Source organism: Agelaius tricolor, unplaced genomic scaffold, assembly GCF_023055355.1.
Source record: "Agelaius tricolor isolate 1412-34295 unplaced genomic scaffold, bAgeTri1.0.p SCAF_85, whole genome shotgun sequence".
Taxonomy (NCBI): domain Eukaryota; kingdom Metazoa; phylum Chordata; class Aves; order Passeriformes; family Icteridae; genus Agelaius; species Agelaius tricolor.
In genome coordinates this window covers 462,291-490,143 of record NW_027269345.1, presented here as the reverse complement: position 1 = coordinate 490,143, position 27,853 = coordinate 462,291, and the positions used below count along the sequence as shown (strand labels likewise).

At 53.8% G+C, this 27,853-nt stretch overlaps 1 protein-coding gene across 2 annotated transcripts; it reads right to left on the bottom strand.

Moving 5' to 3' along the window:
- Positions 1-495: 495 nt before the first annotated feature.
- LOC139585595 (zinc finger and SCAN domain-containing protein 31-like) lies at positions 496-27,853 on the bottom strand. Of its 2 annotated transcripts, none has more exons than XM_071418397.1 (5): positions 27,765-27,853; positions 24,820-25,635; positions 16,766-16,913; positions 8,446-9,070; positions 496-688 (listed from the first exon to the last, which is right to left on the bottom strand). In XM_071418397.1, the coding sequence occupies exons 1-5, from the start codon at positions 27,798-27,800 to the stop codon at positions 625-627; spliced, it is 1,689 nt and encodes a 562-aa protein (XP_071274498.1). In that variant the 5' UTR covers positions 27,801-27,853; the 3' UTR covers positions 496-624. The 2 variants fall into 2 exon arrangements, with proteins under 2 accessions (XP_071274498.1, XP_071274499.1); XM_071418398.1 differs by lacking the exon at positions 27,765-27,853 and adding an exon at positions 27,560-27,693.

The following is a 27,853-nucleotide window of genomic DNA, read 5'->3' as shown; positions in this document are numbered from 1 at the left end:
TCGAGGGCTGTCCCCGCAGCGATCTCTTGGTGGGCCGCAGCGCCGAGGGGCTGGGCAAGGTGTCCAAGGAGCAGCAGGCGCTGTTCGTGGCGGCGGAGGGCGAGGAGGTTTGGTACAAGTGGTACCAGGTGCTGGCGGTGCGCCAAGGCGCGCTCGGCGTCTCCATCGCCGACGTCGCCTACGAGGCCGCGGCGGCGCTGGAGAGCGCCGAGGACGAGGAGCTGGCCCAGGTGCTGGAAAGGAACCAAGGCTGCGGGGCGGCCTCCACGTGGGTCGCCCTGCGCGAAGCCACCGAGGCCCGGCGGGGCTGGAGCGCGGAGCTGCCGGCGCTGGCGGCCGCTCGCGGCGTTCTCCACGCGGCCCCGGTGATTCTGGCGGAGCCGCGCGGGTGGGAGTTGGGCAACGTCAGCACCGTGCCCTGGGCGGGCGGCGCCGCCGTCACCGAGTTCGTGGCGCGGCTGCACCGCGTCCGGCAGGAGATCCCGGCGCGCTCCGAGTGCTCCGTGGTTCTGCGAGGGCTCCGGAGGCGGCTCCGGGTCCCGTTCCGGGCGCGGGTGACGCGGGAGTTCCGCTCGGGCCGCCCGCACCGCGTGGAGGTCGCGGGGACGGCGTGGAGCGAAGGCGTCACCGGGGTCCGCGCCGAGCTCGGGAGGTGCCGGAGGATGGAGGAGTTGGGGCCCTGCCCTGACTGAGGGTGAAAGATGGGAATTGGGATTTTTATCCCCAAAAAAATCCCATAAATCCATGGGATCGCTCGGCTTTGGCGCGGGGATTTGGGGTTTTATGGTATTAAATTCATCCCAAAAAGCAGGAAAATGGTGCTGGTGAAGTTTCGTTTTTTGTCTCCAAAATTTCATCAGGAAATTGGGTTTGAACCCCTGGAATTGGGATTTTAACCCCCCAAAAAAATCCCATAAATCCATGGGATCGCTTGGCTTTGGCGCAGGGATTTGGGGTTCTATGGAATAAAATTCATCCCAAAATGCAGGAAAATGGTTCTGGTGAAATTTCCTTATTTCTCCCCAAAAATCCATCAGGAAATTGGGTTTGAACCCCTGGAATTCTGATTTTCACCCCAAAACAAAATCCCATAAATCCATGGGATCGCTTGGCTTTGGCGCGGGGATTTCGGGTTTTGCGGAATAAAATTCATCCCAAAAAGCAGGAAATTGGTTCTGGTGAAATTTCGTTTTTTCACCCCAAAAATTCGGCAGGAAACTGGTCCTAAACGCCTGGAATTGGGATTTTATTCCCCAAAAAAATCCCATAAATCCGTGGGAACGCTTGGCTTTGGCGCAGGGGTTCGGGGTTTTATGGAATAAAGGTGACCCCAAAAAGCAGGAAAATGGTTCTGGTGAAGTTTCGTTTTTTGTCCCCAAAATTTCATCAGGAAATTGGGGGTAAACCCCTGAAATTCCAATTTTCCTCCCAAAAAATTCCCCTGAAATCCATGGGATCGCTCAGCTTTGGCGCAGAGGTTTGGGGTTTTTGTGGTATAAAATTCACCCCAAAATTCAGGTAAAGTTTCATTTTTTCACCCCAAAATTTCATCAGGAAATTGGGGTTGAACCCCTGGAATTCTGATTTTTACCCCCCCAAAAAAATCCCATAAATCCATGGGAACGCTCGGCTTTGGGGCGGGGGTTTGGGGTTTTACGGAATAAAGGTGACCCCAAAAAGCAGGAAAATGGTGTTGGTGAAATTTCGTTTTTTCTTCCCAAAAATTCGGCAGGAAACTGGTCCTGAACCCCTGGAATTCTGACTTTCACCCCCCAAAAAAATCCCATAAATCTGCAGGAGGCCTCAGCTTTGGCGCGGGAGTTCGGGGTTTTATGGAATAAAATTCATCCCAAAAAGCAGGAAAATGGTTCTGGTGAAATTTCCTTATTTCTCCCCAAAAATCCATCAGGAAATTGGGGTTGAACCCCTGGAATTCTGATTTTCACCCCAAAACAAAATCCCATAAATCCATGGGATCGCTAGGCTTTGGTTTGGGGATTTTTGGGATTTTTGGGGTTTTTATGGCATAAAATTCACCCCAAAATTCAGGAAAATGGTTCTGGTGAAATTTCATTTTTTCACCCCAAAAATCCAGCGGGAAATTGGGTTTGAACCCCTGGAATTCTGATTTTTACCCCAAAAAAATCCCATAAATCCGTGGGATTTTTGTGATTTTTGGGGGTTTTATGGCATAAAATTCACCCCAAAATTCAGGAAAATGGTTCTGGTGAAATTTCATTTTTTCACCCCAAAATTTCATCAGGAAATTGGGGTTGAACCCCTGGAATTCTGATTTTTACCCCCCAAAAAAATCCCATAAATCCATGTGATTTTTGGGATTTTTGGGGTTTTTGTGGCATTAAATTCACCCCAAAAATCAGGAAAATGGTTCTGGTGAAATTTCATTTTTTTCACCCCAAAAATCCATCAGGAAATTGGGGTTGAACCCCTGGAATTGGGATTTTATCCCCCCCAAAAAAATCCCATAAATCCCTGGGATCGCTCAGCTTTGGTTTTGGGATTTTTGGGGTTTTATGGCATAAAATTCACCCCAAAATTCCGGAAAATGGTTCTGGTGAAATTTCGTTTTTTCACCCCAAAAATCCATCAGGAAATTGGGGTTGAACCCCTGGAATTCTGATTTTTACCCCCAAAAAATCCCATAAATCCGTGGAATTTTTGGGATTTTTGGGATTTTTATGGCATAAAATTCACCCCAAAATTCACCAAAATTGTTCTGGCAAAATTTCCTTTTTTCACCCCAAAAATCCAACAACACCAGGAAACTGAGGAAAACCCAAATTTTGGGGTTTTTTTAACAGAAATCCAGGAAATCCTTTGGGATTTTTGGGGTTTTTCTTTGAGTTTTGGGATTTTTTTTCAGATTTTGGGATTTTTTTCCTGCTTTTTTTTCACTTTTCTGCCCCAAAATCTCCGTCCCTGTGTGGATCAAGGCTGGGAATTGTGGAATTTCCTCAAAATCCCAGAAATTCCTGCATTTTTTGGTTTTTTTCCCATTTTTTCCCATTTTTATGACAAATCCTCCACCCCTGTCAGAAACCTCAAAAAAATGGGGCCTTTTTTGGATAAATTTCAGTTTTTCACCCCAAAATCACCTCCAGGAACCACAGGAATGCAGGAAAATTCCTGGGTTTGGGGTTTTTCCTGAATTTCTGGGTTTTCTCCCTTATTTTTGGTTTTTTTCCCAAATTTTTGGGTTTTTCTCCCATATTTTTGGGGTTTTTTCAAATTATTTTTGGGTTTTTTCCCATATTTTTAATTTTTCTCCCCTATTTTTGGGTTTTTCCCCCAATTATTTTTGGGTTTTCTTGCCTTATTTTTGGTTTTTCTCCCATATTTTTGGTTTTGTTCCCATATTTTTGGGGTTTTTTCCCAAATTTTTGGGGTTTTTTTCCCATATTTTTGGGTTTTTTCCCATATTTTTGGGGTTTTTTCCCAAATTTTTGGCTTTTCTTCCCACAATTTTGGTTTTTTCCCAAATTTTTGCTTTTCCTCCCTTATTTTTGATTTTCCTCCCTTATTTTTGGCTTTTCCTCCCCTAATTTTGGTTTTCCTGGCACAACCTTCAACCCCATCCAAATGCAGGAAAAGGCGGCGTTTTCAACCCGAATTCCCCATTTTCTGCCAAAAAAAGGGATTTTGGAAACGAAGGAAAAACGGGGGAAAAAACCAAAAAATCCCCAAAAAGGGATGGAAAGGGCTTGGATGTCCCTGGTGGAATTTGGGATGGGAAAAAAACCCCAAAATTCAAGGAAAATTCAAGGAAAAAACCCCAAAATTCAAGGAAAATTCAAGGAAAAAAACCCAAAATTCCAGGAAAAAACCCCAAAATTCAAGGAAAATTCAAGGAAAAAACCCCCAAAATTCAAGGAAAATTCAAGGAAAATTCAAGGAAAAAACCCCAAAATTCAAGGAAAAAACCCCAAAATTCAAGGAAAATTCAAGGAAAAAAACCCCAAAATTCAAGGAAAAAACCCCAAAATTCAAGGAAAATTCAAGGAAAAAAACCCCAAAATTCAAGGAAAATTCAAGGAGAAAACCCCAAAATTCAAGGAAAAATTCAAGGAAGAAACCCCAAAATTCAAGGAAAAAAACCCCAAAATTCAAGGAAAAAACCCCAAAATTCAGGGAAAATTCAAGGAAAATTCAAGGAAAATTCAAGGAAAAAACCCCAAAATTCAAGGAAAATTCAAGGAAAAACCCCAAAATTCAAGGAAAAAACCCCAAAATTCCAGGAAAAAACCCCAATTCCAAGGCTGGGGGGGTGGGGAATGTCCAGGAATTTTTGGGGTCTGGGATTTGGGGAATCTCGGGGGGTCCTGGAATTCTGAGGGGGTTCAGGGTTGAAATTCCTGGGTGGGGAAAAAGGGATTTGGTGATTTTTTTTTTTTGGATTTTTAAAATTATTTGAGGATTTTGGGGGGGATTTAATTGGGATTTTTTTTGGTCAGTTTTGGGGAAATTTTTTCGGGATTTTTGGGAGATTTTTTTGGGGGAATTCCGTGGGGAAATGGGATCATGGAGGCACCGGGTCATGGGGGACATCAAACACCAGCTCAGGTCCATCCTCATCCATGTTTGGGCCACCTCAGGACAGTCCTGGTCCCACCAGCTCCTGGGGGACATCAATGCCACCCATCCTGGATCTCCAGGAGCCGGGAACAGCATCATGGAGCCACCAGGTCATGGAGAACATCCCACCACGTGTGCTGGAACTCTGAATGGGATCATGGAGCCACCAGGTCATGGAGGTGTCAACAGTCATGGTCCCACCACCCATGAAGGATCTTGGGGAGCTGGGAATGGGATCATGGAGCTACCAGGTCATGAGGGTGTCAACAGTCATGGTCCCACCACCCAATCTGGATTGGATCATGGAGCCACCAGGTCATGGGGGATGTCCCACAACCCATCCTGGATCTCCAGGAGCAGGGAATGGGATCATGGAGCCACCAGGTCATGGAGAACATCCCACCACGTGTGCTGGAACTCTGAATGGGATCATGGAGCCACCAGGTCATGGAGGTGTCAATGGCCATGGTCCCACCACCCAATCTGGATTGGATCATGGAGGCACCAGGTCATGGAGAACATCCCACCACTGGTGTTGGAACTCTGAATGGGATCATGGAGCCACCAGGTCATGGGGGATGTCCCACAACCCATCCTGGATGTCCAGGAGCAACGAACGGGATCATGGAGCCGCCAGGTCATGGAGGTGTCAACGGTCATGGTCCCACCACCCATGAAGGATCCTGGGGAGCAGGGAATGGGATCATGGAGCCACCAGGTCAAGGGGGACATCCCACCACATGTGCTGGAACTCTGAATGGGATCATGGAGGCACCAACCAGGTCATGGGGGTGTCAATGGTCATGGTCCCACCACCACTGTTGGATCTTGGGGAGCTGGGAATGGGATCATGGAGCCACCAGGTCATGGGGGATGTCCCTCAACCCATCCTGGATCTCCAGGAGCAGGGAACGGCATCATGGAGCCACCAGGTCATGGGGGATGTCAATGGCCATGGTCCCACCATCCCTGCTGGATCTCGGGGAGCCGGGAATGGGATCATGGAGCCACCAGGTCATGGAGAACATCCCACCACTGGTGTTGGAACTCTGAATGGGATCATGGAGCCACCAGGTCATGGGGGATGTCCCACGACCCATCCTGGATCTCCAGGAGCAGGGAACGGGATCATGGAGCCACCAGGTCATGGGGGATATCAAACACCGGCCCACGTCCATCCTCATCCATGTTTGACCAACAGGGGCCACCACACTGCTCCCATCTCCAGGAGCACAGAGCCAAGGTCTGGAGCCACCAGGTCATGGGGACCATCAGGCACGGTCCCACCACGGCTGTTGGACCTCTGGGAGCTGGGGTGGCATCATGGAGCCACCAGGTCATGGAGAACATCCCACCACGTGTGCTGGAACTCTGAATGGGATCATGGAGCCACCAGGTCATGGAGGTGTCAATGGCCATGGTCCCACCACCCATGAAGGATCTTGGGGAGCAGGGAACGGGATCATGGAGCCACCAGGTCATGGAGGACATCCCACCACGTGTGCTGGAACTCTGAATGAGATCATGGAGCCACCAGGTCATGGGGGACATCAAACACCAGCTCAGGTCCATCCTCATCCATGTTTGGGCCACCTCAGGACAGTCCTGGGGCCACCAGCTCCTGGGGGACATCGATCCCACCCATCCTGGATCTCCAGGAGCCGGGAACAGCATCATGGAGCCACCAGGTCATGGAGGTGTCAAGGGCCATGGTCCCACCACCCAATCTGGATCTTGGGGAGCAGGGAACGGGATCTTGGAGCCACCAGGTCATGGGGGACATCCCACCACTGGTGTTGGAACTCTGAATGGGATCATGGAGCCACCAGGTCATGGGGGATGTCCCAGCACCAGTGTTGGACCTTCTGGAGCAGGGAATGGGGTGATGGAGCCACCAGGTCATGGAGAACATCCCACCACGTGTGCTGGAACTCTGAATGGGATCATGGAGCCACCAGGGCATGGGGGTGTCAATGGCCATGGTCCCACCACCCATGAAGGATCCTGGGGGGCACAGAACACGATCATGGAGCCACCAGGTCATGGAGATTTCCTGGCACCACTTTTGGACCTCTGGGAGCACAGAACGCGAGCATGGAGCCACCAGGTCATGGGGGATGTCCCATGACCCATCCTGGATCCCCAGGAGCAGGGAATGGGATCATGGAGCCACCAGGTCATGGAGGTGTCAATGGTCATGGTCCCACCACCCAATCTGGATCTTGGGGAGCAGGGAACGGGATCATGGAGCCACCAGGTCATGGGGGATGTCCCAGCACCAGTGTTGGACCTTCTGGAGCAGGGAATGGGATCATGGAGCCGCCAGGTCATGGGGGATGTCCCACGACCCATCCTGGATCTCCAGGAGCCGGGAACAGCATCATGGAGCCACCGGGTCATGGGGGATGTCCCAGCACCACTGTTGGACCTTCTGGAGCTGGGAATGGGATCATGGAGCCACCAGGTCATGGAGAACATCCCACCACTGGTGTTGGAACTCTGAATGGGATCATGGAGCCACCAGGGCATGGGGGACATCAAACACCGGCTCAGGTCCATCCTCATCCATGTTTGGGCCACCTCAGGACAGTCCTGGGGCCACCAGCGCCTGGGGGACATCAATGCCACCCATGGTGGACATCTGGGAGCTGGGCTGGGATCATGGAGCCACCAGGTCATGGGGGTGTCAATGGTCATGGTCCCAGCACCCATGAAGGATCTTGGGGAGCAGGGAATGGGATCATGGAGCCACCAGGTCATGGGGGACATCCCACCACGTGTGCTGGAACTCTGAATGGGATCATGGAGGCACCAACCAGGTCATGGGGGTGTCAATGGCCATGGTCCCACCACCCAATCTGGATCAGATCATGGAGCCACCAGGTCATTGGGGATGTCCCACGACCCATCCTGGACCTCTGGGAGCTGGGAATGGGATCATGGGGCCACCAGGTCATGGAGAACATCCCACCACTGGTGTTGGAACTCTGAATGGGATCATGGAGCCACCAGGTCATGGTGGACATCAAACACCAGCTCAGGTCCATCCTCATCCATGTTTGAGCCACCTCAGGACAGTCCTGGTCCCACCAGCTCCTGGGGGACATCGATCCCACCCATCCTGGATCTCCAGGAGCCGGGAACAGCATCATGGAGCCACCAGGTCATGGAGGTGTCAAGGGCCATGGTCCCACCACCCAATCTGGATCTTGGGGAGCAGGGAACGGGATCATGGAGCCACCAGGTCATGGGGGATGTCCCAGCACCAGTGTTGGACCTTCTGGAGCAGGGAACGAGATCATGGAGCCACCAGGTCATGGAGAACATCCCACCACGTGTGCTGGAACTCTGAATGGGATCATGGAGCCACCAGGTCATGGAGGTCTCAAAGGTCATGGTCCCACCACCACCACCGTGCCTCACCACCATCTGCACCCATCACCCTCATGGGGCCCATCAGGCACGGTCCCACCACTGCTGTTGGACCTCTGGCAGCTGGGGTGGGATCATGGAGCCACCAGCTCATGGAGAACATCCCACCAGATGTGCTCCAACTCTGAATGGGATCATGGAGCCACCAGGTCATGGGGGTGTCAAGGGCCATGGTCCCACCACCCATGAAGGATCCTGGGGAGCAGGGAACGGGATCATGGAGCCACCAGCTCATGGAGGACATCCCACCACGTGTGCTGGAACTCTGAATGTGATCATGGAGCCCCCAGCTCACGGCAGACATCAAACACCAGCTCCGGTCCATCCTCATCCATGTTTGCCCAACGCTCCCAGCGCCGCTGCGCCGCTCCCACCTCCACCACCACCACCACCCCCGCCAGCCACCCCATCCTCCCTCACTTGTCCCCGGCGGCCGCCCGGGCGTGGATCCGCGCGTGCCGGGCCAGCGAGGACTTGTTGCTGAAGCTCTTCCCGCAGGCGCCGCACGGGAAGGGCCTCTCGCCCGTGTGCGAGCGCTCGTGCACCGTCCGGTCCGCCAGGTACTTGAAGCTCTTGCCGCAGGCCGGGCAGGGGTAGGGCCGCTCCTGCGTGTGGCTGCGGCGGTGCATGCTCAGGTTGGAGCGCTGGCTGAAGCTCTTGCCGCAGGTGCCGCACGGGTAGGGCCGCTCGCCGGTGTGCGAGCGCCGGTGCTTGCGCAGGTCCGAGGGGTTGGTGAAGGCCTTGCCGCAGAGGCCGCAGCCGTAGGGCCGCTCGCCCGTGTGCAGCCGCCGGTGCGTGGTCAGCGTGCTCAGGTGGCCGAAGCGCTTGCCGCAGTGGCCGCAGCCGTACGGCCGGGCCCCCGTGTGCGTCCGCTCGTGGCTGCGCAGGTGGGTGGGGCGCGCGAAGGTTTTGCCGCACTGCGCGCACGGGTACGGCCGAGGGGCCGGAGGTGGGGTCAGGGTGGGTTTGGGGGCGTCGCCAGGGGTTCGGTGCCTCGGGAGGTCCTGGGCTTGGGGAAGCGGCGGCTCCGGGGTCGTGGTGGGATCTGAGAGGGGAAGAGAAGATCCATGGGTGGCGCCTGAGGGGGAAGGTGCAGCTCAGGGCCCTCCATGATCTGAGGGTCCAGGTCCCACCACTGAGCCCCCCCAGGTGCACCCATGGGGGACAATTGGGAGAAGGGGGGGGTTGGAACAAAAATCAGGGGGGGTCAGAGCCAAGGAGATGGTTTGGAGGAAATTGAGATGGTTTGGAGCTCATTGAGATGGTTTGGAGAAGAAGAAGTTGGTTTGGACCAAATTGAGATGGTTTGGAGCAAATTGAGATGGTTTGGAGGCCATGGAGATGGTTTGGGGCCCATGGAGATGGTTTGGAGACCACTGAGATGGTTTGGAGGAAATTGAGATGGTTTGGAGCTCACTGAGATGGTTTGGGGCCCATGGAGATGGTTTGGAGCTCACTGAGATGGTTTGGAGGCCATGGAGATGGTTTGGAGCTCACTGAGATGGTTTGGACCAAATTGAGAAGGTTTGGGTCTCATGGAGATGGTTTGGAGCTCCAGGAGATGGTTTGGAGCTCACTGAGATGGTTTGGAGCTCCTGGAGATGGTTTGGGGCCCATGGAGATGGTTTGGAGCCCACGGAGATGGTTTGGAGCTCACTGAGATGGTTTGGAGCTCACTGAGATGGTTTGGAGCCCATGGAGATGGTTTGGGGCTCACTGAGATGGTTTGGAGCTCACTGAGATGGTTTGGAGCCCATGGAGATGGTTTGGAGCCCATGGAGATGGTTTGGAGCTCATGGAGATGGTTTGGAGCCCATGGAGATGGTTTGGAGCTCACTGAGATGGTTTGGAGCCCATGGAGATGGTTTGGATCTCCTGGAGATGGTTTGGAGCCCATGGAGATGGTTTGGAGCCCATGGAGATGGTTTGGAGCCCATGGAGATGGTTTGGAGCTCACTGAGATGGTTTGGAGCCCATGGAGATGGTTTGGAGCTCCAGGAGATGGTTTGGAGCTCACTGAGATGGTTTGGAGCTCACTGAGATGGTTTGGAGCTCATGGAGATGGTTTGGAGCTCACTGAGATGGTGTGGAGCCCATGGAGATGGTTTGGAGCTCACTGAGATGGTTTGGAGCTCATGGAGATGGTTTGGAGCCCATGGAGATGGTTTGGAGCTCACTGAGATGGTTTGGAGCCCATGGAGATGGTTTGGAGCCCATGGAGATGGTTTGGACCCCATGGAGATGGTTTGGAGCTCACTGAGATGGTTTGGAGCTCATGGAGATGGTTTGGAGCTCATGGAGATGGTTTGGAGCTCATGGAGATGGTTTGGAGCTCACTGAGATGGTCTGGAGCTCACTGAGATGGTTTGGAGCTCACTGAGATGGTTTGGAGCTCCTGGAGATGGTTTGGAGCTCACTGAGATGGTTTGGAGCCCATGGAGATGGTTTGGAGCTGATGGAGATGGTTTGGAGCTCACTGAGATGGTTTGGAGCTCATGGAGATGGTTTGGAGCCCATGGAGATGGTTTGGAGCTCATGGAGATGGTTTGGATCTCACTGAGATGGTTTGGAGCCCATGGAGATGGTTTGGAGCTCCTGGAGATGGTTTGGAGCTCACGGAGATGGTTTGGAGCTCACTGAGATGGTTTGGAGCCCATGGAGATGGTTTGGAGCTCATGGAGATGGTTTGGAGCCCATGGAGATGGTTTGGAGCTCCTGGAGATGGTTTGGAGCTCACTGAGATGGTTTGGAGCTCACTGAGATGGTTTGGAGCCCATGGAGATGGTTTGGAGCTCCTGGAGATGGTTTGGAGCTCACTGAGATGGTTTGGAGCTCATGGAGATGGTTTGGAGCCCATGGAGATGGTTTGGAGCTCCTGGAGATGGTTTGGAGCCCACTGAGATGGTTTGGAGCTCACTGAGATGGTTTGGAGCTCCTGGAGATGGTTTGGAGCTCACTGAGATGGTTTGGAGCCCATGGAGATGGTTTGGAGCTCACTGAGATGGTTTGGAGCTCCTGGAGATGGTTTGGAGCTCATGGAGATGGTTTGGAGCCCATGGAGATGGTTTGGAGCTCCTGGAGATGGTTTGGAGCTCACTGCGATGGTTTGGAGCTCACGGAGATGGTTTGGAGCTCACTGAGATGGTTTGGAGCCCATAGAGATGGTTTGGAGCTCCTGGAGATGGTTTGGAGCTCCTGGAGATGGTTTGGAGCTCACTGAGATGGTTTGGAGCCCATGGAGATGGTTTGGAGCCCATGGAGATGGTTTGGAGCTCCTGGAGATGGTTTGGAGCCCATGGAGATGGTTTGGAGCTCCTGGAGATGGTTTGGAGCTCCTGGAGATGGTTTGGAGCTCACTGAGATGGTTTGGAGCCCATGGAGATGGTTTGGAGCTCACTGAGATGGTTTGGAGCTCACTGAGATGGTTTGGAGCTCCTGGAGATGGTTTGGAGCTCCTGGAGATGGTTTGGAGCTCACTGAGATGGTTTGGAGCACCTGGAGATGGTTTGGAGCCCATGGAGATGGTTTGGAGCTCCTGGAGATGGTTTGGAGCTCCTGGAGATGGTTTGGAGCTCACTGAGATGGTTTGGAGCTCATGGAGATGGTTTGGAGCTCACTGAGATGGTTTGGAGCTCATGGAGATGGTTTGGAGCTCATGGAGATGGTTTGGAGCTCACTGAGATGGTTTGGAGCTCCTGGAGATGGTTTGGAGCCCATGGAGATGGTTTGGAGCTCATGGAGATGGTTTGGAGCTCATGGAGATGGTTTGGAGCTCATGGAGATGGTTTGGAGCCCATGGAGATGGTTTGGAGCTCACTGAGATGGTTTGGAGCCCATGGAGATGGTTTGGAGCCCATGGAGATGGTTTGGAGCTCATGGAGATGGTTTGGAGCTCATGGAGATGGTTTGGAGCTCACTGAGATGGTTTGGAGCCCATGGAGATGGTTTGGAGCCCATGGAGATGGTTTGGAGCCCATGGAGATGGTTTGGAGCTCACTGAGATGGTTTGGAGCCCATGGAGATGGTTTGGAGCTCATGGAGATGGTTTGGAGCTCACTGAGATGGTTTGGAGCTCCTGGAGATGGTTTGGAGCTCCTGGAGATGGTTTGGAGCCCATGGAGATGGTTTGGAGCTCACTGAGATGGTTTGGAGCCCATGGAGATGGTTTGGAGCCCATGGAGATGGTTTGGAGCTCACTGAGATGGTTTGGAGCTCACTGAGATGGTTTGGGACTCATGGAGATGGTTTGGAGCCCATGGAGATGGTTTGGAGCCCATGGAGATGGTTTGGAGCTCACTGAGATGGTTTGGAGCCCACTGAGATGGTTTGGAGCTCATGGAGATGGTTTGGAGCCCATGGAGATGGTTTGGAGCTCACTGAGATGGTTTGGAGCTCACTGAGATGGTTTGGAGCTCATGGAGATGGTTTGGGGCTCATGGAGATGGTTTGGAGCTCACTGAGATGGTTTGGAGCCCATGGAGATGGTTTGGAGCTCATGGAGATGGTTTGGAGCTCCTGGAGATGGTTTGGAGCTCACTGAGATGGTTTGGAGCTCATGGAGATGGTTTGGACCCCATGGAGATGGTTTGGAGCTCACTGAGATGGTTTGGAGCTCCTGGAGATGGTTTGGAGCCCATGGAGATGGTTTGGAGCTCCAGGAGATGGTTTGGAGCCCATGGAGATGGTTTGGAGCTCATTGAGATGGTTTGGAGAAGAAGAAGTTGGTTTGGATCAAATTGAGATGGTTTGGATCAAATTGAGATGGTTTGGATCAAATTGAGATGGTTTGGAGCTCCTGGAGATGGTTTGGAGCTCATGGAGATGGTTTGGAGCTCACTGAGATGGTTTGGAGCTCATGGAGATGGTTTGGAGCCCATGGAGATGGTTTGGAGCTCATGGAGATGGTTTGGAGCCCATGGAGATGGTTTGGAGCCCATGGAGATGGTTTGGAGCTCACTGAGATGGTTTGGAGCCCATGGAGATGGTTTGGAGCTCACTGAGATGGTTTGGAGCCCATGGAGATGGTTTGGAGCTCATGGAGATGGTTTGGAGCTCACTGAGATGGTTTGGAGCTCCTGGAGATGGTTTGGAGCTCCTGGAGATGGTTTGGAGCTCATGGAGATGGTTTGGAGCTCACTGAGATGGTTTGGAGCCCATGGAGATGGTTTGGAGCTCATGGAGATGGTTTGGAGCCCATGGAGATGGTTTGGAGCCCATGGAGATGGTTTGGAGCTCACTGAGATGGTTTGGAGCTCACTGAGATGGTTTGGAGCTCCTGGAGATGGTTTGGAGCTCCTGGAGATGGTTTGGAGCTCACTGAGATGGTTTGGAGCTCACTGAGATGGTTTGGAGCCCATGGAGATGGTTTGGAGCTCATGGAGATGGTTTGGAGCCCATGGAGATGGTTTGGAGCCCATGGAGATGGTTTGGAGCTCACTGAGATGGTTTGGAGCCCATGGAGATGGTTTGGAGCCCATGGAGATGGTTTGGAGCTCATGGAGATGGTTTGGGGCCCATGGAGATGGTTTGGAGCTCATGGAGATGGTTTGGAGGAAATTGAGATGGTTTGGGGCTCCTGGAGATGGTTTGGAGCTCATGGAGATGGTTTGGAGCTCCTGGAGATGGTTTGGAGCCCATGGAGATGGTTTGGAGCTCCTGGAGATGGTTTGGAGCTCCTGGAGATGGTTTGGAGCTCCTGGAGATGGTTTGGAGCCCATGGAGATGGTTTGGAGCTCACTGAGATGGTTTGGAGCTTCTGGAGATGGTTTGGAGCTCATGGAGATGGTTTGGAGCTCACTGAGATGGTTTGGAGCTTCTGGAGATGGTTGGGATCTCATGGAGATGGTTGGGAGCTCACGGAGATGGTTTGGAGCCCATGGAGATGGTTTGGAGCTCATGGAGATGGTTTGGAGCTCACTGAGATGGTTTGGAGCTCCTGGAGATGGTTTGGAGCTCACTGAGATGGTTTGGAGATCATGGAGATGGTTTGGAGCTCATGGAGATGGTTTGGAGCTCCAGGAGATGGTTTGGAGCTCCTGGAGATGGTTTGGAGCTCATGGAGATGGTTTGGAGATCATGGAGATGGTTTGGAGCTCACTGAGATGGTTTGGAGCTCCTGGAGATGGTTTGGAGCTCACTGAGATGGTTTGGAGCCCATGGAGATGACTTTGGACCAGGATTTGGGGTTTTGACCCAGAATTTGGGGTTTTGACCTGGAATTTGGGGTTTTGACCCCAGAATTTGCGTTTTTCACCCCAGGATTTGGGGTTTTGGCCCAGAATTTCGGGCTTTGACCCAGAATTTGGGGTTTTTGGTCCATTGAGATGCATTTTGACCCCATTATTTTGGGTTTTCCCCCCAGGATTTGGGATTTGGAGCAAGATTTGGGGTTTTTGACCCAGAATTTGGGTTTTTCACCCCAGGATTTCGGATTTGGGTTTTCCCCCCAGGATTTGGGTTTTCCCCCCAGGATTTGGGGTTTCCCCCCATTATTTGGGGTTTTCCCCCCAGGATTTGGGTTTTTGACCCCAGGATTTGGGGTTTTGGGGTTTTGACCCCAGAATTTGCGGTTTTGACCCAGAATTTGGGGTTTTGACCCCAAGATTTGGGGTTTTGACCCCGGATTTGGGGTTTTTTCCCAGAATTTGGGGTTTTTTCCCAGAATTTGGGGTTTTTTCCCAGGATTTGGGGTTTTGACTCCGAATTTGGGGTTTTCCCCCCATTATTTGGGGTTTTTCCCCCCAGGATTTGGGGTCTGGGCCCCACTGGGGTCCCCCTGCCCCAGGATTTGGGATTTTTGGGGCCTTTTGGGATCGTTTCTGTTCCCACCACCCCCAGCTCCACCCCCACCCTCGGTTTTGGGGTTTTTGGGGTTTTTTTTGGGGGGTTTCGGGGATTTTTGGGGTTTTTTGGGGGGTTTTGGGGGTTTTTTAGGTTTTTTGAGGGATTTTTGGGTTTTTTGGGGTTTTGGGGTTTTTTGGGGGGTTTTTTGGGGATTTTGGGGGGTTTGGGGGTTTTTTGGGATTTTTTGGGGGCTTTTGGGGTTTTTTTGGGGATTTTGGGGGGATTTTGGGGTTTTTTGGGGTTTTGGGGTTTTTTAGGGTTTTGGGGGGATTTGGGGGGTTTTGGGGATTTTTGGGCATTTTTGGGGGGTTTTGGGGATTTTTGGGATATTTGGGGGTTTTTGGCGATATTTGGGGTATTTTTGGGTTTTTTTGGGGTTTTGGGGGCTTTTTTGGCGGTTTTTGGGGGTTTTTTGGGCTTTTTGGTTATTTTGGGGGGGTTTTTGAGTTTTTTTGGGGGTTTTGGGGTTTGTTTTTGGGCTTTTTGGGGCTTTTTTGGGTTTTTTTGGGGGCTTTTTGGGGTTTTTTGGGGGTTTTGGGGTTTTTTTGGGTTTTTTTGGGATTTTTTTGGGGGATTTTGGGGTTTTTTGGGATTTTTGGGGGTTTTTTTGGGGTTTATTGGGGTTTTTGGGTTTTTTGGGGTTTTTGGGGGTTTTGGGGTTTTTTTGGGTTTTTTGGGGTTGTTGGGGGTTTTTGTGGCGTTTTGGGTTTTTTTGGGGATTTTGGGGTTTTTTTTGGGGGGGGGGGTTGGGGTTTTTTGGGGTTTTTTGGGAGGTCTTTGGGTTTTTTTGGGGGGGTTTTGGGGTTTATTTAGGGTTTTTTTAGGGTTTTGGGGGATTTTTGGGATTTTTTGGGGGGTTTTGGGGTTTCTTGGGGGAATTTTTGGTTTTTTTGGGGTTTTTTGGAGTTTTTTGGGGTTTTTGTGGCGTTTTGGGGTTTTTTGGGATTTTTGGGGGGGGGGTTGGGTTTTTTTGGGGTTTTTTTGGGGCTTTTTGGGGTTTTTTTGGGGGGGTTTGGGTTTTTTGGGGGTTTTTGGGGGTTTTTTGGGTTTCTTTGGGGTTTTGGGGGGGATTTTGGGGTTTTTTGGGGTTTTGGGGTTTTTTAGGGTTTTGGGGGGATTTGGGGGGTTTTGGGGATTTTGGGGATTTTTGGGGTTCTTTTGGGGGGTTTTTTGGGGTTTTTGGTTTTTTTGGGGGGTTTTTTGAGGTTTTTGGGGTTTTTTTTTGGGCTTTTTGGGGCTTTTTTGGGGTTTTTTTGGGTTTTTTTGGGGTTTTGGGGGATTTTTTGGGGGTTTTTGGGGGTTTTGGGGTTTTTTTTTGGGTTTTTTTGGGATTTTGGGGATTTTTAGGGGATTTTGGGTTTTTTGGGGGGTTTTTGTGGCGTTTTGGGTTTTTTTGGGGTTTTTTTGGGAATTTTTTTTTGGGGTTTTGGGGCTTTTTTGGCGGTTTTTGGGGTTTTTTTGGGGTTTTTGGGTTTTTTGGGGTTTTGGGAATTTCTGTGTGGTTTTTTGGGGTTTTTTTTGGTTTTTTCGGGTTTTGGGCTTTTTTGGGGGTTTTTTTGGGGGTTTTTTTGGGGTTTTTTTGGGTTTTTTGGGGTTGTGGGGCTTTTTTGGGTTTTTGGGTTTTCTGGGGGATTTTGGGGGTTTTTTGGGTGGTTTTTTTGGGGGTTTTTTGGGTGGGTTTTTTGGGGTTTTTTTTGGGTTTTTTTTGGTTTTTTGGGGATTTTTTGGTGGTTTTTTTTTGTTTTTTGGGGTTTTTTTGGGTTTTTTCGGGTTTTGGGGTTTTTTGGGGGGTTTTTTGGGAATTTCTGTGTGGTTTTTTGGGGTTTTTTTTGGGTTTTTTCGGGTTTTGGGTTTTTTGGGGTTTTTTTTGGGGTTTTTCCTTCCCCCATCCCTTTACCTCCATCCCGTGGCTCTTCCTCCTTTTCCTCCTCCTCTTCCTCCTCCTCCTCCTCCTGGTCCGGCTCCGTTCGGGGGCTCGGGGGGACCCCAAAAGCTCCGGGGTCCCCCCCATCCCTGGGCTCCTCCAGCTCCACCCGCAGGCGAACCTGGGGGAGGCGGAGCTGCCCAGGGGGTCCGGGCACCCCAAAAACCCCAAAAGGGATTGGGGAACCCCAAAAACCCCAAAAGGGATTTGGGAACCCCAAAAACCCCAAAAGGGAATGGGGGGACCCCAAAAGGGATCCGGGCACCCCAAAAACCCCAAAGGGGATTGGGGGGACCCCAAAATCTCTGAAAGGGATTTGGGAACCCCAAAATCCCCAAAAGGGGTTGGGGGCACCCCAAAAACCCCAAAGGGGAATGGGGGCCCCCCTAAAGCTCTGAAAGGGATTTGGGAACCCCAAAAACCCCAAAAGGGATTGGGGACCCCAAAAGGGTTTGGGGCACCCCAAAAACCCCAAAGGGGATCCGGGCACCCCAAAAACCCCAAAAGGGATTTGGGTGCTGGGGATCCCAAATTTGGGCACCCCAAAAACCCCAAAGGGGTTGGGGGGACCCCAAAAACCCCAAAAGGGATTGGGGGGACCCCACAAAAGTCCTAAAAGGGTTTGGGAACCCCAAAAACCCCAAAAGGGGTTGGGGACCCCAAAAACCCCAAAAGGGATTGGGGGACACCCCAAAAACCCCAAAAGGGTTGGGGGAACCCCAAAAGGGATTTGGGAACCCCAAAAACCCCAAAAGGGTTTGGGGGACCCCAAAAGGGATCCGGGCACCCCAAAAACCCCAAAAGGGTTTGGGGAGACCCCAAAAGGGATCCGGGCACCCCAAAAACCCAAAAGGGGTTGGGGGCACCCCAAAAACCCCAAAAGGGGTTGGGGACACCCCTAAAGGGATCCGGGCACCCCAAAAACCCCAAAGGGGATTGGGGGGACCCCAAAAGGGATTGGGGCACCCCAAAAGGGATCTGGGCACCCCAAAAACCCCAAAAGGGATTTGGGAACCCCAAAAGGGATTTGGGAACCCCAAAAACCCCAAAAGGGATTTGGGTGCTGGGGATCCCAAATTTGGGCACCCCAAAAACCCCAAAAGGGAATGGGGGGACCCCAAAAGGGATTTGGGAACCCCAAAATCCCCAAAAGGGGATTTGGGAACCCCAAAAGGGATCCGGGCACCCCAAAAACCCCAAAAGGGGTTGGGGGACCCCAAAAACCCCAAAGGGATTTGGGACACCCCAAAAGGGATCCGGGCACCCCAAAAACCCCAAAGGGGATTGGGGGGACCCCAAAAGGGATTTGGGAACCCCAAAAACCCCAAAGGGGATTGGGGGACCCCAAAAGGGATCCGGGCACCCCAAAAACCCCAAAGGGGAATGGGGGCCCCCCTAAAGCTCTGAAAGGGATCCGGGCACCCCAAAAACCCCAAAAGGGATTGGGGAGACCCCAAAAGGGATCCGGGCACCCCAAAAACCCCAAAAGGGATTGGGGAACCCCACAAAAGGCCTGAAAGGGATCCGGGCACCCCAAAAACCCCAAAAGGGTTGGGGGCATCCCAAAAATCCCAAAAGGGGTTGGGGACCCCCCAAAAGATCTAAAAGGGTTTGGGTGCTGGGGATCCCAAACTTGGGCACCCCAAAAACCCCAAAAGGGTCGGGGGGATCCCAAAAAGCCAAAAGGGGTTGGGGGACCCCAAAAACCCCAAAAGGGTTTGGGGGACCCCCCTAAAGGCCTAAAAGGGTTTGGGTGCTGGGGATCCCCAATTTGGGCACCCCCAAAAGGAGATTTTGGGGCCTGGGAACCCTAAAAAGCTGCAGAGGGGATTTGGGCACCCCAAAAGCCCCAAAAGGGTTTGGGTGATTTGGGATCCCCAATTTGGGCACCCCAAAAACTCTAAAAGGGTTTTGGGTGCTGGGGATCCCCAGAGAGGATTTAGGAACCCCAAAAGCTCTGAAAGGGTTTTTGGGTGCTGGGGATCCCAAATTTGGGAACCCTAAAAGGCCCTAAAAGGGTTTGGGGACCCCAAAAACCCCAAAAGGGTTGGGGGGACCCCACAAAAGCTCTGAAAGGATTTTGGGTGCTGGGGATCCCAAATTTGGGCACCCCAAAAACCCCAAAAGGGTTTGGGTGCTGGGAATCCCAAATTTGGGCACCCCAAAAACCCTAAAAGGGTCCTGGGGGACCCCACAAAAGCTCTGAAAGGGTTTTGGGTGCTGGGGATCCCGAGGGGATTTGGGCACCCCAAAAACCCCAAAAGGGTTTGGGTGCTGGGAATCCCAAATTTGGGCACCCCAAAAACCCCAAAAGGGTTTGGGTGCTGGGAATCCCCAATTTGGGAACCCCAAAAGCTCTGAAAGGGATTTGGGTGCTGGGGATCCCAAATTTGGGCACCCCAAAAACCCTAAAAGGGTCCTGGGGGACCCCACTAAAGCTCCAAAAGGGATTTGGGTGCTGGGGATCCCCAGAGGAGATTTAGGAACCCCAAAAGCCCTAAAAGAGTTTGGGGTGCTGGGGATCCCAAATTTGGGCACCCCAAAAACCCCAAAAGGGGTTGGGGACCCCACAAAAGCTGTAAAAGGGTTTTGGGGTGCGAGGGGTTTCCAGAAGGGATTTGGGCACCCCAAAAGCTCCAAAAGGGATTTGGGTGCTTGGGGATCCCAAATTTGGGCACCCCAAAAACCCTAAAAGGGTCTTGGGGGACCCCCCTAAAGCCCTAAAAGGGTTTGGGTGCTGGGGAACCCCAATTTGGGCACCCTAAAAGCCCCAAAAGGGTTTGGGGGACACCCCTAAAGGCCTAAAAGGGATCCGGGCACCCCAAAAACCCCAAAAGGGGTTGGGGACCCCCCTAAAGGCCTAAAAGGGTTGGGGGTGCTGGGGATCCCAAATTTGGGAACCCTAAAAGGCCCTAAAAGGGTTTGGGGACCCCCCAAACGCTGTAAAAGGGTTTTGGGGTGCCAGGGATTTCCAGAAGGGATTTGGGAACCCCAAAAGCTCCAAAAGGGTTTTTGGGTGCTGGGAATCCCAAATTTGGGAACCCCAAAAGCCCTAAAAGGGATTTGGGTGCTTGGGATGGGCCGAGGGGATTTAGGAACCCCAAAAGCTCCAAAAGGGATTTGGGTGCTGGGGATCCCCAAAAGGGTTTTGGGTGCCCCGAAAATCTGCCAAGGGGATTTAGGCACCCATGACTGGAACATAGAGGGGGACAAATTATTCCCAATTTGGGGCCCAAAATCCCAAAAATCCAAACTCTCTCCCAGCTGCTCTCATGTCCTGAACCCCAAAACGCTGCCAAGGGGATTTAGGCACCCACGACCCCGTTTCCAGCCTCAATTTTGGGTTTTTTCCCTTGGGAATGAGCAGGGATGGGACAGAGTGGGAAGAAGGAAAAGGGGGGGATCAATTATTCCAAATTTAGGGCCCAGCACCCCAAAATCCACATTCTCTCCCAGCTGTCCTCATGCCCTGAACCCCAAAAGCTGCCAAGGGGATTTAGGCACCCATGACCCCCTTTCCATTCTGAATTTTGGGGTTTTTTTCATGGGACAGAATGGGAAGAATGGAAAGGGATGGGATCAAATATTCCAAATTTGGGGAAATTGCCCCAAATTCCCTCTGGGAACTCCAGATCCTGACCCGCTCCCACCTCTGCCAAGGGGATTTAGGCACCCACGACTGGAACATAGAGGGGGACAAATTATTCCCAATTTGGGGCCCAAAATCCCAAAAATCCAAACTCTCTCCCAGCTGCTCTCATGTCCTGAACCCCAAAAGCTGCCAAGGGGATTTAGGCACCCATGACCCCGTTTCCAGCCTCAATTTTGGGTTTTTTCCCTTGGGAATGAGCAGGGATGGGACAGAGTGGGAAGAAGGAAAAGGGGGGGATCAATTATTCCAAATTTAGGGCCCAGCACCCCAAAATCCAAATTCTCTCCCAGCTGTCCTCATGCCCTGAACCCCAAAAGCTGCCAAGGGGATTTAGGCACCCATGAGCTCCTTTCCACTCTGAATTTTGGGGTTTTTTCCATGGGACAGAATGGGAAGAATGGAAAGGGAGGGGATCAAATATTCCAAATTTGGGGAAATTGCCCCAAATTCCCTCTGGGAACTCCAGATCCTGACCCGCTCCCACCTCTGCCAAGGGGATTTAGGCACCCATGACTGGAACATAGAGGGGGACAAATTATTCCCAATTTGGGGCCCAAAATCCCAAAATCCAAACTCTCTCCCACCCACTCTCCTCATGCCCTAAACCCCAAGAAGCTGCCAAGGGGATTTAGGCACCCATGAGCTCCTTTCCATTCTGAATTTTGGGGTTTTTTCCATAGGACAGAATGGGAAGAATGGAAAGGGAGGGGATCAAATATTCCAAATTTGGGGCCAAAATCCCAAAATCCAAATTCTCTCCCAGCTGCTGCTCTCATGGCCTGAACCCCAAAAGCTGCCAAGGGGATTTAGGCACCCATGAGCTCCATTCCAGCCTCAATTTTGGGTTTTTTTCCTTAGGAATGAGCAGGGATGGTTTGGAGTGGGATCAATTATTCCAAATTTGGGGCCAAAAATCCAAACTCTCTCCCAGCTGCTGCTCTCATGTCCTGAACCCCAAAAGCTGCCAAGGGGATTTAGGCACCCATGACCCCTTTCCACTCTGAATTTTGGGTTTTTTCCATGGGACAGAATGGGAGGAATGCAAGGGAGGGGATCAAATATTCCAAATTTGGGGCCCAAAATCCAAACTCTCTCCCAGCTGCTGCTCTCATGTCCTGAACCCCAAAAGCTGCCAAGGGGATTTAGGCACCCATGACCCCTTTCCACTCTGAATTTTGGGGTTTTTTCCATGGGACAGAATGGGAAGAATTTAAGGGGGGGATCAAATATTCCAAATTTGGGGAAATTCCCCCAAATTCCCTCTGGGAACTCCAGATCCTGACCTGCTCCCACCTCTGCCAAGGGGATTTAGGCACCCATGAGCCCCTTCCTACTCCGAATTTTGGGGTTTTTTCCTTGGGACAGAATGGGAAGAATTTAAGGGGGGGGGATCAAATATTCCAAATTTGGGGCCAAAAATCCCAAAATCCAAATTCTCTCCCAGCTGCTCTCATGTCCTGAACCCCCAAAAGCTGCCAAGAGGATTTAGGCACCCATGACCTCCATTCCAGCCTCAATTTTGGGTTTTTTTCCTTAGGACAGAGTGGGAAGAATGTAAGGGAGGGATCAATAATTCCAAATTTGGGGCCAAAAATCCCAAAATCCAAACTCTCTCCCAGCTGCTCTCATGCCCTGAACCCCAAAAGCTGCCAAGGGGATTTAGGCACCCATGAGCTCCATTCCAGCCTCAATTTTGGGTTTTTTTCCTTGGGAATGAGCGGGGATGGTTTGGAGTGGGATCAATAATTCCAAATTTGGGGCCAAAAATCCAAACTCTCTCCCACCCATCCTCATGGCCTGAACCCCAAAACGCTGCCAAGGGGATTTAGGCACCCACGACCCCGTTTCCATTCTGAATTTTGGGGTTTTTTCCTTAGGACAGAATGGGAAGAATGGAAAGGGGGGGGATCAAATATTCCAAATTTGGGGACAAAAATCCCAAAATCCAAATTCTCTCCCAGCTGCTGCTCTCATGCCCTGAACCCCAAAAGCTGCCAAGGGGATTTAGGCACCCATGACCCCGTTTCCAGCCTCAATTTTGGGTTTTTTCCCTTGGGAATGAGCAGGGATGGTTTGGAGTGGGATCAATTATTCCAAATTTGGGGCCCAAAATCCAAATTCTCTCCCAGCTGTCCTCATGCCCTGAACCCCAAAAGCTGCCAAGGGGATTTAGGCACCCATGAGCTCCTTCCCACTCTGAATTTTGGGGTTTTTTTTTCACGGGACAGAGTGGGAAGAATGGAAAGGGGGGGGATCAAATATTCCAAATTTGGGGAAATTGCCCCAAATTCCCTCTGGGAACTCCATGTCCTGACCCGCTCCCACCTCTGCCAAGGGGATTTAGGCACCCACAACTGGAACATAGAGGGGGACAAATTATTCCAAATTTGGGGCCCAAAATCCCAAAATCCAAATTCTCTCCCAGCTGCTCTCCTCATGTCCTGAACCCCCAAAAGCTGCCAAGGGGATTTAGGCACCCATGATCCCCTTTCCACTCTGAATTTTGGGGTTTTTTCCATGGGACAGAATGGGAAGAATGTAAAGGGAGGGGATCAAATATTCCAAATTTGGGGCCAAAATCCCAAAATCCAAATTCTCTCCCAGCTGCTCTCATGTCCTGAACCCCAAAAGCTGCCAAGGGGATTTAGGCACCCATGAGCCCCTTCCCACTCTGAATTTTGGGGTTTTTTCTTTGGGAATGAGCAGGGATGGGACAAAATGGGAAGAATTTAAGGGGGAATCAATTATTCAAAATTTAGGGCCCAGCACCCCAAAATCCAAATTCTCTCCCACCCGTCCTCATGCCCTGAACCCCAAAAAGCTGCCAAGGGGATTTAGGCACCCATGAGCTCCTTTCCATTCTGAATTTTGGGGTTTTTTTCCATAGGACAGAATGGGAAGAATGGAAAGGGGGGGGATTAAATATTCCAAATTTGGGGAAATTGCCCCAAATTCCCTCTGGGAACTCCAGATCCTGACCTGCTCCCACCTCTGCCAAGGGGATTTAGGCACCCATGACTGGAACATAGAGGGGGACAAATTATTCCCAATTTGGGGCCCAAAATCCCAAAATCCAAACTCTCTCCCACCCACTCTCCTCATGCCCTAAACCCCAAGAAGCTGCCAAGGGGATTTAGACACCCATGACCCCTTCCCACTCTGAATTTTGGGTTTTTTTCCTTGGGAATGAGCGGGGATGGTTTGGAGTGGGATCAATTATTCCAAATTTGGGGCCCAAAATCCAAATTCTCTCCCAGCTGTCCTCATGCCCTGAACCCCCAAAAGCTGCCAAGGGGATTTAGGCACCCACGACCCCCTTTCCATTCTGAATTTTGGGGTTTTTTCCATGGGACAGAATGGGAAGAATTTAAGGGGGGGATCAAATATTCCAAATTTGGGGCCAAAAATCCCAAAATCCAAACTCTCTCCCACCCACTCTCCTCATGCCCTAAATCCAAGAAGCTCCCAAGGGGATTTAGGCACCCATGACCCCATTTCCAGCCTCAATTTTGGGTTTTTTTCCTTGGGAATGAGCAGGGATGGGACAGTGTGGGAGCAACATAAAGGGGGACAAATTCTTCCCAATTTGGGGCCCAAATTCCAAAATCCAAACCCTGTCCCACCTGCTCTCCTGGTGCCCAGGATCTCAAAAAAATTCCAAGGGGATTTAGGCACCCATGATCCCCTTCCCACTCTGAATTTTGGGTTTTTTCCCTTGGGAATGAGCATGGACGATTTGGAGTGGGAGGAACATTGAGGGGCACAAATTATTCCCAATTTGGGGCCCAAAATCCAAATTCTCTCCCACCTGCTGTCCTCATGCCCTAAATCCAAGAAGCTGCCAAGGGGATTTAGGCACCCATGAGCCCTTTCCTACTCCGAATTTTGGGGTTTTTTTTCCATGGGACAGAATGGGAGGAATGTAAAGGGAGGGGATCAATAATTCCAAATTTGGGGCCAAAATCCCAAAATCCAAACTCTCTCCCACCCGCTCTCCTCATGCCCTAAATCCAAGAAGCTGCCAAGGGGATTTAGGCACCCACGACCCCGTTTCCAACCTCAATTTTGGGTTTTTTTCCTTGGGAATGAGCAGGGATGGGACAGTGTGGGAGCAACATAGAGGGGCACAAATTCTTCCCAATTTGGGGCCCAGAACCCGCCCCCTGTCCCACCTGTCCTCGTGTCCTGAACCCCCAAAAGCTGCCAAGGGGATTTAGGCACCCATGACCCCTTCCCACTCTGAATTTTGGGATTTTTTTCCTTGGGAATGAGCATGGACAATTTGGAGTGGGAGGAACAATAATTCCCAATTTGGGCACATAGAGGGGATCAATAATTCCCAATTTTGGGGCCCAAAACCCGCCCCATGTCCCACCTGCTGCTCCCAAATCCCCTGGGTCTCTTCACGGGCCAGCTGGAACCTCTCAGCCAGAGCCACGGCCTGGGCGCAGGACTCGGGGTGCCGCACCCACACCCAGCTCTGGATGTCCTCGGGCAGGATGCTGAGGAACTGCTCGAGCACCAGCAGCTCCATGATCTGCTCCTTGCTGCGCTCCTCGGGCCGCAGCCAGAGCCGCGACAGCTCCCGCAGCCTCCGCCACGCGGCGCGGGGCTCCGGAGCTTCCTGGTAGCGGAACTGGCGGAAACGGAGCCGCCGCCGCTCGGAGCCGGCGCCGCTCGGAGGAGCCGCTGCTCGGAGCTGCCGCTGCTCGGAGGAGCCGCCGCTCGGAGGAGCCGCCGCTGCTCGGAGCTGCCGCTGCTCGGAGGAGCCGCCACTCGGAGGAGCCGCCGCTGCTCGGAGCTGCCGCTGCTCGGAGGAGCCGCCACTCGGAGGAGCCGCCGCTCGGAGCTGCCGCTGCTCGGAGGAGCCGCCGCTCGGAGGAGCCGCTGCTCGGAGCTGCCGCCGCTCGGAGCTGGCGCCGCTCGGAGGAGCCGCTGCTCGGAGCTGCCGCTGCTCGGAGGAGCCGCTGCTCGGAGCCGGCGCTGCTCGGAGCTGCCGCTGCTCGGAGGAGCCGCCGCTCGGAGCCGGCGTCGCTCGGAGCTGCCGCTGCTCGGAGCTGCCGCCGCTCGGAGGAGCCGCCGCCGCTCGGAGCTGCCGCTGCTCGGAGCCGGCGCCGCTCGGAGGAGCGGCCGGGGGGGTTCCCGGAGGAGCTCGGAGGAGAGGGAGGGGAAGGGGCGGCTCCATCCTGAGCTGCGGAGGGAAAAGGAGGAGGGGGTGAAGGGGAGACCCCTCCTCATCATCATCACCTCCTCCACCTCTCTCAATTCCCAGCTCTGGTATTGGGGACCCCTCCCCAAATTAATCAAACCCCCCCGGGTTTACCTTGCACCGAAATCTCCGGAGTTTTGTAAGGGCGAACCCCACACGCCCCGTACCGGGATTGGGGTCCCGATATCGGCCCCAGGGGTCCCAAACCCCCATCCCCATCCTCAATCTGAGACCCTGGGGGTCCCCAGCCCCCTCCCCGCACTGAAACCCCCCCAAGTCCCAGAGACCCCCGACCCTGAATCCTCTCCCCAATTGGCCTGGGGGTCCCACAGCCCCCCCGACCCTGAATCCCCTCCAATCCTGGGGTCCCCAATTCCCTCCCCGACCCTGAATCCCCCTCCCCAACTCTGGGGGTCCCCAATTCCCTTCCGACCCTGAAACCCCCCCCAAGTCCCAGAGACCCCCGACCCTGAATCCCCCTCCCAACCCCGGGGGTCCCCAATCCCCTCCCGGTCCCCCGGGTCCCCCAACTCTGGGGGTCCCCAACTCCCTCCCGACCCTGAATCCCTCCCCAACCCTGGGGGTCCCACAGTCCCCCCAACCCTGAGGGTCCCCAACTCCCTCCCCGCCCTGAAGCCCCTCCCCAAGTCCCAGAGACCCCCGGCCCTGAATCCCCCTCCTCAACCCCGGGGGTCCCCAACTCCCTCCTGACCCTGAACCCCCCTCCCCAATCGTGGGGGTCCCACAGCCCCCCCGACCCTGAAGCCCCCCCCAAGTCCCAGAGACCCCCGGCCCTGAATCCCCCTCCCCAAACCTGGGGTCCCACAGCCCCCCCAACCCTGGGGGTCCCCAATCCCCTCCCCGACCCTGAATCCCCCCGAATCCTGAGGGTCCCACAGCCCCCCCGACCCTGAACCCCCTCCTCAACCCCGGGGGTCCCCAATTCCCTCCCCGTTCCCCCGGGTCCCCCAACTCTGGGGGTCCCCAACTCCCTCCCGACCCTGAAGCCCCTCCCCAACTCCCAGAGACCCCCGACCCTGAACCCCCCTCCCCAATTGGCCTGGGGTCCCACAGTCCCCCCGACCCTGAATCCCCTCCCCAATCCTGGGGGTCCCACAGCCCCCCCAATCCCGGGAGTCCCCAATCCCCTCCCGGTCCCCAACCCTGGGGGTCCCACAGCCCCCCCGGCCCTGAATCGCTTCCTCAACCCCGGGGGTCCCCAACTCCCTCCCGACCCTGAATCCCCCTCCCCAAGCCTGGGGGTCCCACAGTTCCCCCCAATCCCTGGGGGTCCCCAGCCCCCTCCCCACCCTGAAGCCCCTCCCCAAGTCCCAGAGACTCCCGACCCTGAATCCCCCTCCTCAACCCCGGGGGTCCCCAACTCCCTCCTGACCCTGAACCCCCCTCCCCAATCGTGGGGGTCCCACAGTCCCCCCGACCCTGAATTCCCCCCCAATCCTGGGGGTCCCCAATTTCCTTCCCCACCCTGGAGCCAAACCCCAACCCTGGGGTCCCACAGCCCCCCCAACCCTGGGGGTCCCCAATCCCCTCCCCGACCCTGAATCCCCTCCCAATCCTGGGGGTCCCCAACTCCCCCCCGACCCTGAACCCCCTCCCCAACCCTGGGGGTCCCCAATCCCCTCCCGGTCCCCCAGGTTCCCCAACCATGGGGGTCCCCAATTCCCTCCCAACCCTGAATCCCCCCCAATCCTGGGGGTCCCCAATTCCCTCCCCGCCGCACCCCAACCCTGGGGTCCCCAATTCCCTCCCCGACCCTGAATCCCCCTCCCAACCCTGAGGGTCCCCCAGCCCCTCCCATCCCCCCCATCCCCCCCAGACTGGGGGTGCCGCCCCCCGCCCCCCAAAGCCGGGGGTCCCCAGCCCCCCCCCCCCCCCATATCCAAACCTGGGGTCCCTCCCGCGGCCCCCCCGAGCCGGGCCCGGCCCCGCGGCCGCCGCTCGCCGAACACAAAGGGCGGGAGCGGCCGGGCCCGGCCCCGCCCCCGAGGCCTCCTGAGGGTCCCGGGGGGTCCCGGGGGGTCCCGGGGGGTCCCCAGGGCCCCAAATTTCTCCCCCCCCTCCCCAAATTCCCCCCCCCCCCCCGGCCCCACCGTACGTGAGGGAGGCGGCGAAGCTCCGCCCCTCATTGGGCGACCGCGCTGTCAATCACGGGGAGATCACGCCCACACGGAGGGGTGGG